Raw genomic sequence first — 19,460 nt, 5'->3', positions numbered from 1 at the left:
ATGCATTAGCATCTCTCTTTCTGTAGTGTAGCTGGCTCAGGTGGAACCAGACAGTGATGAAGATATCAAAAGAATGCATGGTCTAAAGGTGTAAGATCCTACAGCTTGATAGTGATAATGTCTCATCACAGTGGAAGTTCTAGTGCATCCTCACCTACTGCTCCTATCAAATGTCAATTGCTTGCTATTCCCTTGTTCTTGAGATTTTCAGCCTGATTCCTACTCTGAATTATCGGATGACTATTTGATCTGAGAGATGCCCCTCACTAGCTAATATAGTATTGCTGTTCCTTATATAAGCAGCCCCCACTCATACAACCGATCCTTATGTTAAGCTATACACACACATCAGTTTAACCTGCCATTGTGTTAACTCCGAACACCACATATAATGTGACTATGCAGCTGCACAAACACATAATTGTAGGCTTTTTGTTTGAATCAGTCTACTGAATAACTGCTCCGGAATTCAAGCTTTCGTTAAAAAATTCCCCAACCCTTGTAGCTGGGAAGATAATTATCAAAAGATGAATGAAATATAATTGATGCAGTGATATCTAACTGAGGCTACGTCTTCACTACCCGCCTGAATCGGCAGGTAGAAATCGATCTCTCGGGGATCGAATTATCGCGTCTCGTCAGGATGCGACAATCGATCCCCGAATCGACGCTTGTACTCCATCAGCACAGGTAGGAGTAAGCGCTGTCGATGAGGGAGCCACGGAGGTCGATTTGCCACCATCCTCACAGCGGGGTAAGTCGGCTCGGATACGTCGAATTCAGCTACGCTATTTGCGTAGCTGAATTTGCGTATCTTAAATCGATCCCTCCCCCACAGTGAAGATGTAGCCTGAGTCTGCAGACATCCTGAAACTATTATTTCTGTGAACTGCTCCCTCGAGCTCAGAATGTTGACTCTGAAGTATAATGATGACAATTTAAAATGTCAGTATCCACTTCTGATCATTTCAGCAGAAACATCTCATCCATTGTTGCTTGGAATAACAGTGGCACATATGGGGGGAAATAATTTCCCCTATCCCACCAACCTCCATAGCAACATCCAGTTGAAACAAAGAATTCAAACATCCCTCCCATCATTTAAAGTCATCTCCACCGCCGCCCCAAAAGAGGGAGGGAGAAAGGAGATGCAGCCCCTCTCCAAAAATTCTAACTGCATCCTGAGTACCAAAAACCAAAATCATCTGCCCCAGACAGTCTTTGATACCAAAAGCCCTGATTCCCTCTAATAATTACTGCAACCCAGTTACACCTTTTCAATACCACACTCTCCAAATTTTGGGGGGGGATTTAAAATTGAACATAAAAAGCCCACAAGATACGGTACTAATTTCAGTGTCAGGGAATGGTGGTTAGAGTAGGGTAAACAGTGCTCTATATTCTGGGATCTCTACTGCATAATTTAGGTCCAATATACTACATAGGATACGGGGCCTTGTGTTACTTCTTTCCCTCCTCCACCTAACATGTACGTCCCGTCATTCCACTGATCCATGTCCTCTCTGTTCCAACTTATACCAGTATCTATCTATTTCTATACAATCCAATTTGAATCCCTAAGGAGCCTGGAGTAGGTGACATTGATCATGTGAATGCTGGGGGAAACCTGCCTTTGATCACAGAGCTGGGGAAGTAAAACACAAACTAAGCCAAAGTAAACAAAGAGCACAGACGAAGACAGAGCCACATCCTTAAACAGAGAAACATAAAAACCAGGCTGGATGGTTGCACTGTTATCCAAGGCAGGACACAGTCCCTCTTACAGTATAAGGGGATGGCATATGGAGAATATCACAGCAGTCAGTAAGCAGCAGCCTAAGAACAATGCCATTCGCTCTGCAGAAACTATGCTGGGTTTCATTTACTGTTGCTAGCAGGATACCTGTTCTCATCCCTAAGCTGGTAGGGTTAAGTTATTCCTGCAGGGCTGGCTAGATCCCTCCATGGTAATCATCATGCCATCTCTGAGACAAGTCCATCTTGACGATTGGAAGAGGTTTCAAAAAGCAGGAGGTTTCCCTTTCGCTCAGTTCATTAGATGGAGGTAGCAGTGCTCTGCCTCATCCCTCCCATTTCATGTCAACATTGTGGGACTGAAAAGCTGACAGCCTGCCTTAGCAAATAAGGGTTCCTAGAATTTTTTTGATTCCTGGGCATCTAGCTTTTTGCCTCCTCCTTCTGAAAACTGATGGTAGAGAACTCAAATCCCTACCACCACCATGCCCCCCAAAAAATAGGAGATCAAGGAGAGGCATCAGAAGCAGATGCTCTCTTCTCCTGCCAGGCAGATGAGCTCACCTAATAAGTCTAGATAGTTTTGAGAAACAACTGAAGGTGGCTTCAAGAAAATTTAACCCGTCTCATAATTTCCTACAATAGCATGAACAATGACGACTGTTTTCACCAGGTGATTATAGGATGTATTCTGTGCTGCTTCTGGGAAACATTCGGGAGCAAAATTGAGATTCCAGGATTGAGAAGAGAGTTTTATTTCTAGCCTCCTGAATTTCAAGTTGCAGAGAATTTGACCAGGTTGATGGAAGTTGCAGATATACCAGACCTTGAGGACATCAGAAACCTCAACATTTCATCCCACCGCTTTTCCCAACTGATTTGTCCATCTGCCTCTCCCATCTCATTACCCACCCCACTCTGCCTCTTTTGTCTGCCGTCATACAACCATCTTCTAGGAGCCCTTCAAATCTCATAGCTGAGCAAGGCTGAGCTCGTCCTGGGATGGGAAACCTTCAAAGAATATCTAACTGCTGCAGGAATTGGGGTTGGCGATTCAGGAGCTGGCTCTCTTCCCTCTGAATCACTACTGAACCAATTCCTCAGCATGGTGGTACAGGCTGGGGGTGCTGTGCTGCTGCAGGAGCGGCCCCTTGAATGAGATCTATATATAAGCCTGACCTTTTAGGGTCATCAAGTGTCCATAGATCTAGAGCAGGGGTGGCTAATCTGTGGCTCCGGAGCCATATGCGACTCCTTGTATTGGCATTGACTCTGAGGCTGGAGCTACGGGTGCCAACTTTCCAATGTGCTGAGGGGGTGCTCACTACTCAGGGGCAGCTCTATGTGTTTTGCCGCCCCAAGCATGGCAGGCAGGTGGCTTTTGGCAGCGCGCCTGTGGGTCACGCGGATTCGGCGGCATGCCTGTGGGAGGTCCGCCGGTGCCGCGCCATCGGCGTCCCCCCCGCCGAATTGCCACCGAAACCACGGGACCGGCAGACCTCCCGCAGGCATGCCGCCGAAAGCCACCAGCCTGCCGCCCTCACAGTGACTGGCAGGCCGCCCCCCCGCAGCTTGCCGCCCCTGGCACACGCTTGCTGCGCTGGTGCCGCCCCCGTCACTACTCAACCCCTCGCTCTACCACAGGCCCTGCCCCCACTCCACCCCTTCCCACCCCATCCCCCAAGCCTGCCATGCCCTCGCTCCTTCCCCTCCCCCCCCAGAGCCTCCTGCACACCATGAAACAGCTGATCGGGAGGTGTGAGGAGGGAGGCGGAGGTACTGATTGGGGGGGCTGCTGGTGGGTGAGAGGCACTGGGAGCGAGGGGAGGAGCTGATGGGGGGCTGCTGAGGTATTACTGTGGCTCTTTGGCAATGTACATTGGTAAATTCTGGCTCCTTCTCAGGCTCAGGTTGGCTGCCCCTGATCTAGAGGCATCAGTGTCCTGGTGAAACTCTGTCAACAAGGTCTATATTCTATCTCCCTAGATCTCTTCAGCTCTTGCAACTGGAGATAGTATTCTTCTTCACTTCCTGTCCTAACCTGCTGTACAGTGTTGCTGGAGTGCTACAGTCTCCACAAGAGGTGGCTGCATCTCAATGGGGAGCAAAATGGTCTCTGTACAGTTTGTACAGCCCCTACAGGGACTTTGGGGATGAAAAGGAAGATAAAAATGTAATTTACCAATACTGCTCTTCTCCTCTGTTTCTCAGAGGAGCAATAGAAACCACCTCAAAAATGAACTACAGATATATACATTTCAAAGCTTTCCCACCCCTTATATTTGTGCTGCTTTCTGAGGAGTAGCTTTACCCTTTCAGACGGTAAGTCTGTGTTTTGTCTTTTTCCTCTTTTCCATCACAATTGTTCATGTATTTGAGGCTTCTTTCAAGCACATGCTGCTCTGAATTACAGTGGTGCGGATACAAACTCAATAAAGTAGTCTGTATCACTGGAGAGCACTAACTTTGAAGTGGGTAGGATGGGTGAAGGGGCAACATTGGAACTAATGACCCATCATACAATAGGATGGAAAAGGAGAAAGTTTAGATATTTTTGTTTGTTCAAAAGATGCATCTTCAGCACCTAGAAGAACATCTCCCCCGCTAGGCATTTTTCATGTAGGGATAGACAAACTAGATATACTAGAACCCACTTGAATCTTTGCCTAAAACAATTTTGAAGGTTTGAAAAAGATTGGTTAAAACTTTCCCTCCTACCCAGTTTGGCACCTCCTAGTTTCAACTAGGTTAGGGAGTAAAAGCCCAAAAATTCCACCCACAAAAATTTTCTAGTAATACATCTATATATTGAAAATACATATTCATTCTGTGTTTGTACAGCATCCATGACTAGGAGTCCCAGGCACTACTGCAACATAGAGAAAGAACACAGATAATTGAAGCAAGGACCTCATAGAAACCTTTCAGAGAAGAGCCTCTTCTTGAGAGACTTCCAATCCAATTTTGCTGCCTAAAGCAGTTTGGAGGAGCATTTTCCAAACTTGCTTATTACATGCTTGTGACCATGGCAGGATGCTGAAGGACTGTGAGGAAATGGAAGGGTCTTCTGTTCCATCATTGTCCCTTTCTTCTCCTGTCTTCTCTTTATATATTTCCCATTACCGCCTTTCCAGCACTTTGATCCTAATTGCTCTTAACTTGTTCTTTGACACCAACTTCATTTTAAGCAAGCAGGGCTGTTTCATACTCAGTTACTGCCCTACAACCAGATTCCCTTTGGGTGCATTTCTGGTTAAATTCATAATGATTTATGGGCCAATTATGTGAATGATTCTAAAACCATCTTAGTCTTTATTCTGTATATTATACTGACTATGTGGCTTTTCTGTACATGACTCATAAATTAAGGGCCTTGAAACATATTGTATGTTCTATAATATATCATATGTTGTCAACATGAGCAGCCGTCTATGTCACAAGTCGGACTGGAAAAAGACATTTAATATTCTATTGATTTTGAGGATTATCCATATTACCACGATTTTTTTTTCTGATTCAGTTGGCAAGTTTTTGCAACGATTCAGAGATATTCCGAAGATGGTAGTTGCAGAAAACTGGATTCATCACGCAGATTCAGAAACATATTTGATTTTGCAACAATATTGACTGCTAGCATAACATCATACCTTTGGATTGGTGAGTGGCAAAAGGGATCAAATCTAAAACCCCCATGAGCCTCTACTGCTTGAGCTTAAAAAAAAAAATGCAGCTATGCTAGCCAAGGCTGTAACCGATTCAACCCCTCTATCTGTAGCCCAGCCATCACTGAAATGACAACCACTGAGGGGAATAGCGGTCTATAATGCAAAATAAAACCCACCCTTTCTAGAAGTCTCATTCTCCACCTTTGGAAGCTTCTCCATCATCAGTTAAGGGTGAAAAATAATTTCTCTCTTGCCCTTGTTTCTGGATTTCAATGGGATCCTGCCAAGCCTAGCCCTGTGTATTCTCTCATGAATGGCGGACAAGAAAGCTGCCAGAGGGATCACCCCGAAAGATGCTGAAGTCCCAGTGGAGAAGACTCTGAGCCTTTCTGGTAGCACTCAGTAACCCCATAAAATTGCGGTTTGGGCCCATATCTCTGACACCCAGGTTGCAAAGGAGACCACATTTTTACACCATAAATATGACTATTTGTTTATTAAGTATCATTTTTTGTGGTGTGCACAGAGGATGAAATTCATGTCTGTGCAGGGGGCCTGCACGAAGTCTATGCATCACTTATGTCCCATTTAAGCCCTCAAAAAGCAAAGCTTAAGTGGGACTTCAGTGGTAGCAGAGTGCGCGGTGGCCCTCTGCACAAGGATGAATTTCATCAGAGTCCCTATACTCAGTATTAAGGGCCTGACCCAAAGCCTACTGAAGTTAATGGAAAGACTCCCAGTGACTTCAAAGAGCTTTGGAGGAAAGTTCATTCTGGGACTCCATTTCCCCACCAGCCTGTTGAGGAAGCTCAAGGATCCCTAAGCTGCTTGAGAAAGTCATAGCAAAAGCAAAAGGCTTCAGAACCAAGTTTACTTTACATCCAGGATTCACCAAACTGGTGAAAAGCAACCTATGTACGATATCTTCACAAACGGTATCTTGCAAGCAGTGACTGTGCACTCTTATGTTGGGATTTTTCTGAGGAGGACATTTTAAAACTCAGTGAAAACACCCCAGCTCCTCCCCTCTCTCCCCCTGTCCCCCCCCCCCCCTCGGTAAAGTTTGTGACTTGAATGTTAAACACACTTCAATTGTACCGCTAGTGTTATTCAGTGGCACCACATCCTCTTAGTGGCTTCAGACAGTTGCAGGCAGCTCCACCATATATTTCAGCATGAGTAAAGTATTAAAATCCCCAATGATGCATATAAATTCAGGACATCGTTCAGGTCTTTTGGGCTTTGCTCTTGAGGCTGGCAAGAACCTATGGAATTCCTGCTTTATTGCATATGGGGAAAGGCCCCCTTATATCTTGCCATACATTGTATACACAAAAGCCCAGCAAGTAATCAGCAGGAGAACTCAATTTATTCACACTGAGCCTGCTTCAAAGACCTGATGCATTAATAGAATGTCATTTTCTTTTGTGGTTTTGCATATCACCTGTAACCACGGGCTGCACTCTCATCAATTCTTGAAAGCCAAACAAAGTCAGCCTGGGTCAGCACTGGACTTTATAGGTGCTGTGGGAAGTAGTGTTGATGAGTCAGAGGAAAGATTGCCAGCCACTGAGTCATTCTTGAGCTAGTGACACAGCATGGTATTTGGGGGCCTTTTTGCTCCTTTTTTTCCTGCCCAGAAACCATTTAAGACACAAATTCTGTCTCTTTGTGGTCATTAATGATCCCATGGCACTTTTGAAAAACAAAACAAGCCTGTTAATCTTGGCGTTCTGGCCAAATTCCATTGTGTAAAAAACAGTCGTTACCCTAAATTCCTAAGGCGTTAATGCTGCAGTTCTAATTGCATATGGGATGTGTCTTCATATCCTGTTGTATTAGCCCTGCTGTGGTCTGCTAAACAGCTGTTATGCTCTACCCCAGAGGTAACTGAAGCTTATTGATTAGCAAAGGGATTCTTTCAGCACACACTTTGTATAGAGCAGTTAACTTTGTAAATAGCTTTGGGGCCAATTGGAAGGAGAGGACCTATGTAAATCTAGGGTTATGTTGATATTATTTTGTGTTATATGCAAAGATTGCAGGGCCTGATTCACCACTGCCTTGCACCTGTGTCATCTTTTACACCTGGATAAAACGGGTGTAAAATGGTACCAAAGCAGAATGAAATAATTATTCCTCCTGCCTAGCAGCAAAAGAGCTAGAGAGAGGGCACGAAGGGCCCTGTGCTCATGAAAGGAGAGAATAGAGACAATAGAGCATCCTCACCCCTTTTTCAGCAACAGACCACCCTTGGGAGCACCACATCATTACAGTTCCTAGGTTTTAAAGGAGGAGGTGGGCAGCTGGGAACTATCTGTCTTCTGGAATGGAGCCAGACCTGGGGGGGAGGAAGCTGCTGTACTCAGCATGCTCCCTTCCAACATGGTAAGTTTCCAGCAGAAGTTTGCATGGGAGTCAGTGTGGCTCTCTGCAACATTAATTCAGCCTCCGTGGCTTGGAGGGGGAGCATGTAAGTGCAGGGGAGGGAGCGAGCCTATGCCAGCACAGCTCTTAAGCGAGCTTATACAATGGCAGCTGAGCAGCACGGAGGGGCTCCCTTTCCAGGAGTGGACCAGGATGGGCCCCCATTTCTCATCTCTTGAGGTCTGTACACCATGACTCTTCCATGCCTGCCCACAAATCCCACCCTAGAGATTGGCAATGGACTGTTTTCAGAGCACCTTCCTAGGGGCTTCCCTTAGAGAAGGGGAGTTGTAATGAAGGAACCTTCTATCAGATAACAATTGCACTAGTTAACGCTATCTCCTTCCTTCCACCCTTGTGCCAGATGCAATACACAGTAATTGCTGGTTCTCAGCCTGTAATCTGCTTAATCAAGGCAAGATTGACTGGCTGAGCTATCACATACCAGACCAGGAAGTACTGCGTTGAGAGTCTGACCTCATCAAAAATGTCTGCCCAACAACATGGAGATGGTGCCAGAGTAATTACTCAACCATGAAGCATTTATCAGCACTTGTATTCTGAAATGCGCTTGCCTGGTTACATAAATGCTAAATTAATTTCTTAACATATCATCTTGATTCAGTGCTCTCTTCCCCCGGCCCAATGTCAGGGTGAAGCTTTCAACAAAGTGTCACACAGAGATCCCCAAGTGAGTCACAGACGATATCAAATAGTACACAGCAGCAAGCTCCAATGCAGCTATAACCTTTCCCTCTCAATACGCTCACTTTGTTTCCAGAAGTCAAAGAGGATAAAGCCAGGCAGCGGCTTAGTTGTTCTCCTTTCCCCAGATCCAGGACCCTAACTGTTCTCTGAGCAGATGGAAACGTCTGCCATCAATTTCCTAAGCCCTCCGTGGCCTGCATCAGTCTGTTTGCTGTGATTCACAGGCTGAGTGGGATTTTCCACTCTACTTGAACAACAAGCTCTTCATGTTGGGTGGGGGAGGAGGGGGGAGTAGGAAGAACAAGACTAGTATGTTCACCCTTAGACTATTTTTGGAACAAGGAGTTGGAGAGGGGAGGCCAAGAGTTCACTGGAGCCCTGAGCGACCAGCTATAGATCCAGTAGTTACAGGTACGTCATTTTTGGAGAAGGGATGCACAATCATTGATTGGATTCCTGCCACTGAAGAGCTAATCAGCTTAAGGGGAATCTCCACAAGTACATAGGCTCTTCACTCATGGAGAAACAGAAATTGTAGGAGATAGTTTTGTGTACACAGGGAAGTTGTGGAGACTTCCTGACTCGCCGTCAACAATTGGAGGGTGTGTGCTATTTCATATATCTATCTATCTATAAATCAAAGAGCAGTCTACAATCTACTGGCAGCATACAACCGTGATGAAGTAGCAACCTTGAGATCTTAGGTCACACAAAGGAACATTGGAACAAACTGAGATCTGTCTGTGATGCCACATCCAAAATATCAGGTAACAATCAAAACCTTGGATCCAAACCTGAAATTATAACTATAGATTGGCCCCAAACCTTAAAGTTAAGCATGTGGTGTTTGCAGGATCAGGGCATTGTTATTTGAGGTGTTAGGCAGTACATTTGCAGACAGAAGTATTGCTAATGGTGTCCCTTAAGTTTGTCTCCATTTTTCCATTGTAAACCCTTCTTTCAGTGTTTTAAGAAGTCAGCTGTAAAAATTAGCTCTGGGCTGGAACTTGGCAATCAAGGAATCTCTCTGGGAGCATCTTGTATTGGTATAAAGTACACACACACACCACATTTGCAATATAACAAAAGTCTGAGGATCAAATATAAAGATTTTCTCAGAAGCTAGCCAGTTGAAAGATTTTGTTTGCATTCTTGTATTTAAAAAAAAAAAATCCGAAGAGTTAGCAGATAGTCCTTAAAGTGGCCTAATTGCTTTTGGCATTACAAAACGTATGTATACTTTTTCATGGCCTACATATATATTCTTTTAAGAATGGTTATTGTGTGTGAATGCAGTAGTTACATTTATAAGTAGGCTTGGAAGGATTAGATTTTTGTCAGTAAGTGTCAATTTCACTGTATATACACACAGCCAAAAAACATTTCCACTGATAAAGATCAAAATGTACAGATAGGCAAAGTAAAATGCTTGAGACCTTAGAGTTTGATTGAAGGATACTTACTTTATATATTTTGACATATGATATTGACAATTTGTGTTTTAATGGTTATAAAGCTTTAACTTTCTGAATCTCAACATCTACTGTCATTAAATAATCATCAGCATCGGACTTCACCATAAATTTCCCACAACTGAAAATTTAAATAGGTAAAAATAGAAAAAATGCTTAAAACAAACATCAATATTATCCATCAAAATTATTTAAAAAAATTGAATTCTGCAAAGCCTATTTAGAAAGAAATTCTGTGTACCTTTTAAATGTGTATTATTTAAAAAAATGAAATTTTACAGTTACTCCATAAAAATATTGATTTTCTCTAAAGTGCTTTCTCCATTATTCCATTTGTCCTACCGGTCCCTTGTTTGAAAATATGCATTGTGTATACAATGGCCAAGATTTTCAAAAAAGGACTTCCGGCAGTTATTTTGGGCCATTTTTTGTGATATTCAAACCAAGGTGCATTTTTATACTACATTTGAAATATATTGCACCTCACATTTTAACCGGCTGGTTTTGTAATATTACAAATAGATTTCTTAAATTGTCATACACTGAAAGGGATGCACAATGCATTGGTTAAGCCCAGAACAGAAGATCTCGAAAATGTATTTCTGTAGAGTGGCACAAAGGAAACACACTGGAGATTCTAAGTCAAGGCTGACACCCTTATCAACTTCTGCTGTTCACGTCATATCAACCCTGTTTAGAGCAGAGATAAGTTCAAACCAGCCTGGAGAAGTTCAGATACAAACCTGGTAACTCAGGCATCTCTAGTTTAACAACAATATTTAGGACTTACGTAGACCTCATAGTACTTTACAAAGCTAGGTAAACATTATCCCCTTTTCATAAGTGGAGAAATGGAAGACCAGAGAGGTGAAGTGACTTGCCCAAGGCAGGTCTAGCAAGTTGATAGCAGATATGACGCTTGGTCTGGGAGTCCTATTCACTGGACTATATTGAATGAATATATTTAAAAACTTAAACTTACCGGGTGACCTTGGTTTCCTTTAGATCCAGGAAGTCCCAGTAAAAATGGAAATAGGGTGGGTCCAATGGGGTCAAAGACCTGAAACCCATCAACAGCAGCAGGGGTTGTGAGGTTGAAGGCTTGCACACTGGTTCTGAAGGTATGATGAACAGATTTAGGGGTTGATTTGGTGTACAGTAGAGGAACTAGGCTAGGAACGGATTTCCTGGTTGGTAGTGGCAATAGCATATTTGAAATGGGTCCACTGGTCAGGTTCTCCGGGTTTTGTTTCATGGGGTGGACATGTCTAGATGTGTTTTCAATCTTCTTCCTCATTGGCTTTACAGTGCTGGGGGTTTCAGAGGGCTTGGTGGATGTTTTTTGGTTGATCATCTTTTTGGTCTCTTGCTCCAACTCTTTCCTGCTGATTGCAGTGGAGTTTTGGCCAGCAGGCAGGATGTTTCTGACTGTGGGAAGGGAGTGTTTTTGTGAACTTGCATTGGAAGAGGGTTGGGATATCCTGAGGGCTGCTGTAGTAGTCCGAGGGTGTGAATGGACCGGCAGCTGCATATCAGTACTCGATGGAACGGTAGACCGCACAATTGTAACCTTGGCTGCTTTGGTTGTTGGCCCTGCAGAAAGCAGCTTATATGGGACCAAGGTGGTGGACGCTGTAACTGGAGTCTTGAGGGGTGTTGTGACCTTGATGAGCTCTGATGTTGGGATCACAGTAGTCAGGTTCTTCAAACCCTGTAGCAAGAGTTTAGGCTGCAGAGGGGCCGTTGGGGAGGCACTGGGATCCCTGGGCAAGAGGGGGACAAGTGGGGGCAGATTCGGCCGGAAGGTGTCCGCTTGCCTGCATTGTTTTTTCAGGTATTTACAGTAATTATGAGCTGCCTTGGCGGAAGGATAAATATCAAACTGGCAAATGGCGCCTTCAAACTGTATCGAATGCTGGTTCATTTTCCCTAAGAGAAAAGACCCTTGTGGATCCAATGCCTCATCTTTTTTAAAATGCAAATCCGCATCTACTCTTTGCTTCCCACAAGAAGTAAATAAAGTTACCATCTGGCCTCGGATGTCAATGGCCATGTTATGCCAGTGGCCATCGTGAACATTGTAATCAAAATATACAGAGCGTTTGTGGCCTACGTACACGATGACCTTCCCGGGGATGAACTGGACCCCCAGCTGCAGTTTTTTCTTCTTGCTCTTGACAGAGAACAGAAAAGCATTGTTGATGCGGTGGGAGCACAAGCTCAGCACTAGGGCCAAGTCTGTGCCGAAGGCAGTGGGGATGACGGTACCAATGGGCGCCTCGATGCGTGCTCGCTGAGTGAAGATGACCCCCGATTTGAAAGGGATAACCCCCTGAGGAACTGAGCGTGATGAAGACCACGCACTCAATGGTTTTTTCCCTGCCAGGCCCAATCTTTGAAGAATGTCCACATCTGAAAGAGAGGGGCAAAGAGCATGAGTACCCAGGCAAACCGGGGCCTGATCCAACACCATTTGAGTCAATAGGAATCTTTCCAAGGGCACCATGGGCAGCTGATTGGACCCCAAATGCGGTGGATTATAGATTGTGCCTACCTTCTGCTCCACTCAGACTGGTTTAAGACAGATAATCAGGTCATAGATGCATCTATTTTGTCTTGATTTCCAGGCTAGGAGCCAGGGCTGGTGCAACCATTTAGGCGACCTAGGGCACTAGAATTTGGGGGGCACCATTTTCTTCGGTAGCGACCGTGGTGGCCGGATCTTCGGCCGCCCCCAGCATTTAGGCAGAGGGAGCTGGGACAGGGGAGCGCCGCCTGCAGCAAGTAAGGGTGGGGGGGGGCGGCATGCAGGGGAACTCCCCGCCCCAGCTCACCCCTGCCCCGCCTCCGCCGCGAGCACGCCATCACTGCTTCACTTCTCTTGCCTCACAGGCTTGCAGCACCTAAGCTGATTGGCGCCGCAAGCCTGGGAGGCGGGAGAAGTGAAGCAGCCACAGCGTGCTCGCAGAGGAGGTGGGGCAGGGGTGAGCTGCTTCACTTCTCCCACCTCCCAGGCTTGCGGCGCCAATCAGCTTAGGTGCCGCAAGCCTGGGAGACAGGAGAAGTGAAGCAGTGATGGCGTGCTCGGGGTGGAGGCGGAGCAGGGGTGAGCTGGGGCAGGGGGCGTGCCTCAGGGCAGAGAGCTGCCATGAGGGGGGGGAGGAGCTGCCGCGGGGAGGGGTGGGGAGGGGGCGCCTCAGGGCGAGGGGTGGAGGGCGCAAGGTGGAAGTTTCGCCTATGGCGCAAAACATCCTTGCACCGGCCCTGACTATAGCAAGGACAAAGTTCTCTATTAAATTCGATAGGGTCTAATGTCTATATAGAACCCTATTGCTTCCTCTCTATTAAGTGCTATAGGACTTTTCCTTAAGAGATCAGAGTTGGATCAGATCTTTATCCCTATTCTACTCTTCATTCCACACACAGGGTTGCGATCTTTGTTCCATTAGCTCACTGGGAAAAGTAGCTATTCAGAAAGGAGATAAAGAGGGTTATATTTTTCTCGGCATAAACACAACTGATAAATTGCAATCCCTATTCCTAGATTGCCACCTAATCTTCCTATGGGAATGATCAAAGGTAGAATCTAGCCTGGAGAGGGCTGCACGCCCAGTTTACTCACTCCGAATGCCTACATCCAAAGGGAAGAGTTTAAACAATCAGGAGCATAACAATGCCAGCCACAGCTGCACGTCAATTAACATCACAGGCCTTACAGATGAAAAAGTGAGCAGAAAAAAAAAAACTCCCCCAAAATGGCCCTCAGAATTTGGCCTCTTTCACCTTTAACTGTGACATATTCAATGCAGTTCTCAGTATTTGTGGAGCTGGAACAGAAAGAGTTTGTGTGTGTTCATTAGAAAGGCTGCAAACTTAAGCCCGTCTGAGGCCTAGCATGGGCTCTGGCCAGGAAAAGAACACCAGAACTGTTCTCTTTCTATTCTTAGACTTTGGGAAACCATAACCATTTTTGTACATTAGAACAAGTAAATCAATATTTAGTTTGTCTGGGACCTGCTTTATTTCCCACCCCGCTTTCTATTTTTAAGGCATTTAAATTCTCTTTATAGCAGACAGAGAAGTTTAGGGGTCAATTGTGAAGGGGATGGAAATTCTCTCTCAATTACCTCTATGCTGATGGGATTGTTTATTGTATGAGCACGTATGGATTTATTAATATCAGTGTTTATCTGGCTAAACGAGCCCCTGGTTCCCAGGCATTCCCTCCCCCCATATTACCCAATAGGGATTTCCGTCCTCACAGCATGGATAGAATCCCCCCACCCGCTGCTGAATGGGGGAGGTACAGAGCTATCCTCAGTCACTTCTGTCTTCTGGATCATTTCCCAACTCCTTTCCAATGCTAAGGGCCAAATCCTGGCTCTAGTGAAGTCAAGTTGGAGCCTTGCCATGGACTTCAAAGGGACCAGGATCTGGCCCTAAGGAAATAAATTTGCTGCTTAAATCTAGGAGCTAAACGCTGGCTTCCAATTGCTAGATGTATTTTTAGGTTCTCTTCAAGAGATCTATTGTAGTGACAAGGCAGAAATATTTTGTACTCTAGGGAACTGCTCCGCGAAGACATAACTATGTTTCCCCTCTTCGAAGGATGCTGCTGCTGTTTGAAATACAAATCCAACTGCCTCATTAGCTACTGTATCAAATTGTGTTGAAAAAAAAATAGAAGATTGGGCCAAAAGCCCAATGTCTGTATGAAGCCTGATTACAGCAGACCTTGTGCAGGGGATGTGTGGACTCTCCTGCTCCGTGCTCAGCCACCCGTATGCTCAACCCACCTCTGCTACTACATCCCACACGGATTCCACTGAACTGGTGGGCATGTCCCCAAATGAGTTCCATTAAGGGATGTCGTCAACTAATGTACAACTAAAGGCGAACAAGTGCCACTTTTGGCTTCTTTAAACTGCTATGAATTTATTGAAGCTTTACCTTTTCCCCGTCAACTTTCTCCTCCTAGAATTACCATCAAGACATGTTTTTTTAAAAATGGATGGACTAAAGCTTTCTGTCCCTTACCCCGGGATAACTAAGGCTATGTCTACACTGGCACTTTTGTTGGTATAACTTATGTCACTCAGGGATGTGGGAAAAAAAAAAAAAAAACACATACACACACACACACACCCTTGAGTGACATCAGTTACAGTGACAGAAATGCCAGTGTGGACAGTACTATGTTGGTGGGAGACATTCTCCTGCCTACAAAGCTACCGCCACTTATTGGGGGTGGTTTAATTATATCAACAGGAGAGCTCTCTCCCATCGGCACAGAACGGCTATCCAAGAGACTTACAGCAATGCAGCTGCATTGGTACAGCTATGCCACGGTAAGGTCTCTAGTGTAGACATGGCCTAATTGTAGTACCCATGTAGCAGTATTTTGGGGCTGAGGGCAAATTTCTCTCCAAAATGGGAAGCTCTATGCAGAAGGGATTCCTGAACTATCATATCCTTGAAAGAGGTGTTCACCAAAGGCTGAAATGTCTAACTTATTTCCCTCCCACCCCCACAAAACCAGAAAGTAGGAGAGAAATAACTCTTCGTTTACTAGCCTCCGCTGGCTTAGCTCTAGTACCTACATCGAAAGTTTGGTTGAATGAAGTCAAAATTTCAAAGCTATTGGCCTGGAACCTCGGCTAGTGCGAATCCGTGCAGATCCATTGACATCAATGGAAGGACACAGATTACACCAGATGAGGACCTGGACCATTTGCTTTTGAATGTGTAGCTGCATTTTCAGTGTACGCAGTTCTCCCCTTCTAGTTCTAGATTTTCAAAAAACACACAGCATAGGATATCTCCATTAATTAAATTAAAAAAAAACAAACAGAGTTAGATTATCCCAGCCTTACATTCTTGAGTGATAAATCAGCACTAGGCATAAGCAGACTAAGAAATTACTTAGGGCCCCAACCAGCTCCAGGGGGCCCCTATTCACTTATTATACAAACTTGCCTATTTTCGTATTGGGGCAGGGAGGGAAAAAATATCTCTGCTTATAGTCCCCAGTGGGCTAGCACCAGCTTTGGATAATACGGACTCAAACGTCTCATGTTCACTTGCACCATTTTCCTGAAATTTATTTGGATGCCCACATCAAACATTTTAAAGGAAAGAACTATCCCTTTATTTGTAAGGAAATCATCCTTTTCTCTTCCAAAAATGCAGGATGTTTTAGGGAAGGTAATTCATTCCATCAGTGGAAGGCTTTTTGTCTGCGTGGACACACAATGAAAATTTGTTTTATATGGACGGCAATAGCCAAAAACATTTAAACATCCCATAATTATCCTGGGAGTAAAAAGAGCCACAAACATAACTCCAAAAAAACCAAAACAAAACAAAAACAAAAAACGAGCGTTAAAAGTCTATTAAAAATAAATAAATAAATAAATAAATAGCTCAAAACACAGTATTTGTTTGTCCTCTTTTATGTTAACATAAAACTTGCTCTGAAAACTGCTTGACTAAGTGATTCAACCAGATGTTCACTTCCTTTGCAGGAAAGTAGAATTTGGAAAATATTACATTTTTTAAAATTGCTGGTGGCAGGGACTGCTCCGTGGGCTGCGTTTCAGCTGAGCTTCAACCAACTTTCTATTTTTCCTTCATGTTTTGGAGCCTAAGAGGCCTGGAGCCTGCTAGTCCACTTATTATTGCCTGCTGATTATATAGGAAGTTGTTCAGATCCAGCCTGCACCCTGAGTAAATCATGTGGAGGAGGTGTTGCTATTTTAAGATAGAGGAGGTGGCTCTCTGACAAACAAATGTTCAGTTTCCACCATCCAGCGGTGGAGAGAAATAATTCTTTTTTATCATCATCAACCGGGAAACTTCCTGGATCCCCATGTGAGTCACTAGTTATCCTAAAGGAGTCTTACTCTTTAGAAAAGCGGTAAAGAAACTTAGAAATCTCTCAAGAATAGCAAGTGTGAAAATTTAGCTTGGGAAATGTGAACGTTTCTTTAAGGATATGATCCAGCTCCCATTGAAATCAAATGAACAAGCTCCTATTAAAATCAGTGGGGACGATCAGGTGATAAGCCATTTGATTCTTCCTCCTCACCACCCCCAAAGAAATGTTGTCAGTACGAGAGGCAGGAGTGTAAAAAGAGCAACAGAAATTAGATTGCATTATGGTTTAGGTGGCAATGACTGGGGAATAGATAGTTGGGCATTTTCATACTGGGCACATGTATCTGCGTCCAACTTGCCTTATCTCTAGTTGAAAGCTATTAAAGTCATGGGGGAGGAATCTGGTTCAATATCTTATCGCTGGGCTTTTGGTGGGTGGAAAGCACAATGAACCCACATTAAGGGTAGCTGGGCCAATTGCATCCCCACACTGGCTTGCACAGGAGGCAGGAAAAGCACAGCATATAGCATGTTCCCATGCCCCATACTGGCTCACTGAAGGACAATACCACCTCGAAGGAAGCCGCCTGTTTTCCCAAGTGAAAAGCGAGTGCAGCTATGAGGGAGGAGAAATTGGCTAGAACAGGGGGTGGAAAAAGGGGGCATAACCCAGCATGAATGAGTAGATGAAAACCACATGATGCTCCCTTGCTCGGCATGAGCTGACTCATACTGTGCGAGATTAGGGTTCATTTGGCATGCATCTTGGATAGGGAGAGCCCATGCCTGGATGTACTAGGATTCTCCTATCATTGCTCTGGATAATGTTGGAGTTACATTGCATCAGCAGCATTGCATTGTGCCAAGTGATGTAACTCAAGGAAAACAGCAGCATGCGTTTTCCCAGACCTGAGCAGCAGGTGGTTTCATAGCCTTTTTTGAAACAGGCTACATCCTCTTTGTGCCTCAGATTCTGCTTCTGTAAAATGGGGATTATAATTAGGACCCTACCAAACTCATGGCCATGAAAACTGCGTCACAGAGCATGAAATCTGGTCTTTTGTGTGTTTTAACCTTTACTATACACATCTTACAGGGGAGATGAGCATTTCTCAAATTGGGGGTCCTGACCCAAAAGGGAGTTACAGGGGGGCTGCAAAATTATTTTAGAGGGGTCATGGTATTGCCACCCTTACTTCTGCACTGCCTTCAGAGCTGGGAGGTCGGAGAGTGGTGTCTATTGGCTGGGTGCCCAGCTCTGAAGGCAGCAACCCCCTCACCAGCAGCGCAGAAGTAAGGATGACAATACTATACCATGCCACCCTTATTTCTGCGCTGCTGCCCTCAGAGCTGGGCAGCCGGAGAGTGACTGATGACTGAGGGGCCAGATCTGTGAGCAGCAGCAGTGCAGAAGGAAGGGTGGCAATACCAGACCATGCCATGCGCTGACCATTCCTTCTGCGCGGGTGCTAGCGGCGGCTCTGCCTTCAGAGCTGGGCTCCTGGCCAGCAGCTGTCGCTCTCCAGCTGCCCAGCTTTGAAGGCAGCGCTGCCACCAGCAGCAGTGCAGAAGTAATGGTAGCAGTACTGCAACCCCCCCACCCCCAATAATCTTGTGACCCCCCCCCATACAACTGCTTTTTGGGTCAGGACCCCTACAATTTCAGATTAAAATAGCTGAAATCATGACATTTATGATTTAAAAAAATCCTATGACCGTGAATATGGTAGGGCCCTAATTAGAATACTTACCAGCCTCCCAGGGATGCTTAACTCATTAGTAACCAACCTCATTAGATAAAAGGCTTTAAGATCCAGATTTTTTTAAAGGAATTTAGGTGCCAAAAGATGAAGATACGCAGATGGACTCCTCATGGGATTGTCAGATCTATCTGCATCTTTAGATACCCCGATACCTTTAAAAATCTGGCCCTAACTGCTGGTCTCCAAGTCTGGATAGTCTACTCAGGTCAACACTTGAACCATCAGCAGCAAAACAGCAGAAGTTAGTACATTAAGTCTGTGCATTAGACTCTTGATTAGATAAAGTTATTTAAATTGAAGCTAAGCCCCTTGGCTAAAATTGGCTTATACATTTTTCTTTGTCAGGCAAAAAAACCAAACACTCAAGTGTAATTTACCTTCAGAACTTCCCTGTGCGAATCCAAGGAAACAGGTAAAATATAAAACAATCCAGAGAAAGAGGGATCCCCTAAAAATCAGAGAAGGAAAAAGAATCAGGTTTTTGTTACAATTTAAAAATATTTATAATATAAAACATTACTTAAGTCTGTCTGTTAAAAGCCAAAAAAATAAGCTTCATACTGAACAAGGGCTCAATCATGCATTTATTGAAGTCAATGGGGGGGTGCTGTCATTAACGACAATAGCTGGAGGATCAGACCCTCACAGCACAGAACTGACTGCTTGCTTCTTATTGGGACTCCATAACCAGAATCCTACTTGAGGGCCCAATCAAAAGCCCACTGAAGTCCATGGGAACTTGTCCATCGACTGCAACAGGCTTTGGATCAGGCCTTGAATCGGGACCAGAGCTA

The 19,460-nt window shown here is 44.7% G+C and overlaps 1 protein-coding gene across 7 annotated transcripts in view; it reads right to left on the bottom strand.

Moving 5' to 3' along the window:
- The window catches only part of LOC101953340 (collagen alpha-1(XXVII) chain), a 258,835-nt gene that overhangs the window by 193,286 nt on the left and 46,089 nt on the right, over positions 1-19,460 (bottom strand). For all 7 annotated transcript variants that reach the window (XM_065572707.1, XM_065572704.1, XM_065572703.1 and 4 more), the window contains 2 exons: positions 19,044-19,114; positions 11,010-12,439 (listed from right to left, as the gene is read on the bottom strand). In XM_065572707.1, the coding sequence (XP_065428779.1) occupies positions 11,010-12,080 (1,071 nt within the window). In that variant the 5' untranslated portion in view covers positions 12,081-12,439; positions 19,044-19,114. The remainder of the gene's footprint in view (positions 1-11,009; positions 12,440-19,043; positions 19,115-19,460) is intronic.

This window comes from Chrysemys picta, chromosome 18 (genome assembly GCF_011386835.1).
Source record: "Chrysemys picta bellii isolate R12L10 chromosome 18, ASM1138683v2, whole genome shotgun sequence".
Lineage (NCBI taxonomy): Eukaryota > Metazoa > Chordata > Testudines > Emydidae > Chrysemys > Chrysemys picta.
This window is presented reverse-complemented; position numbering and strand designations above follow the sequence as displayed.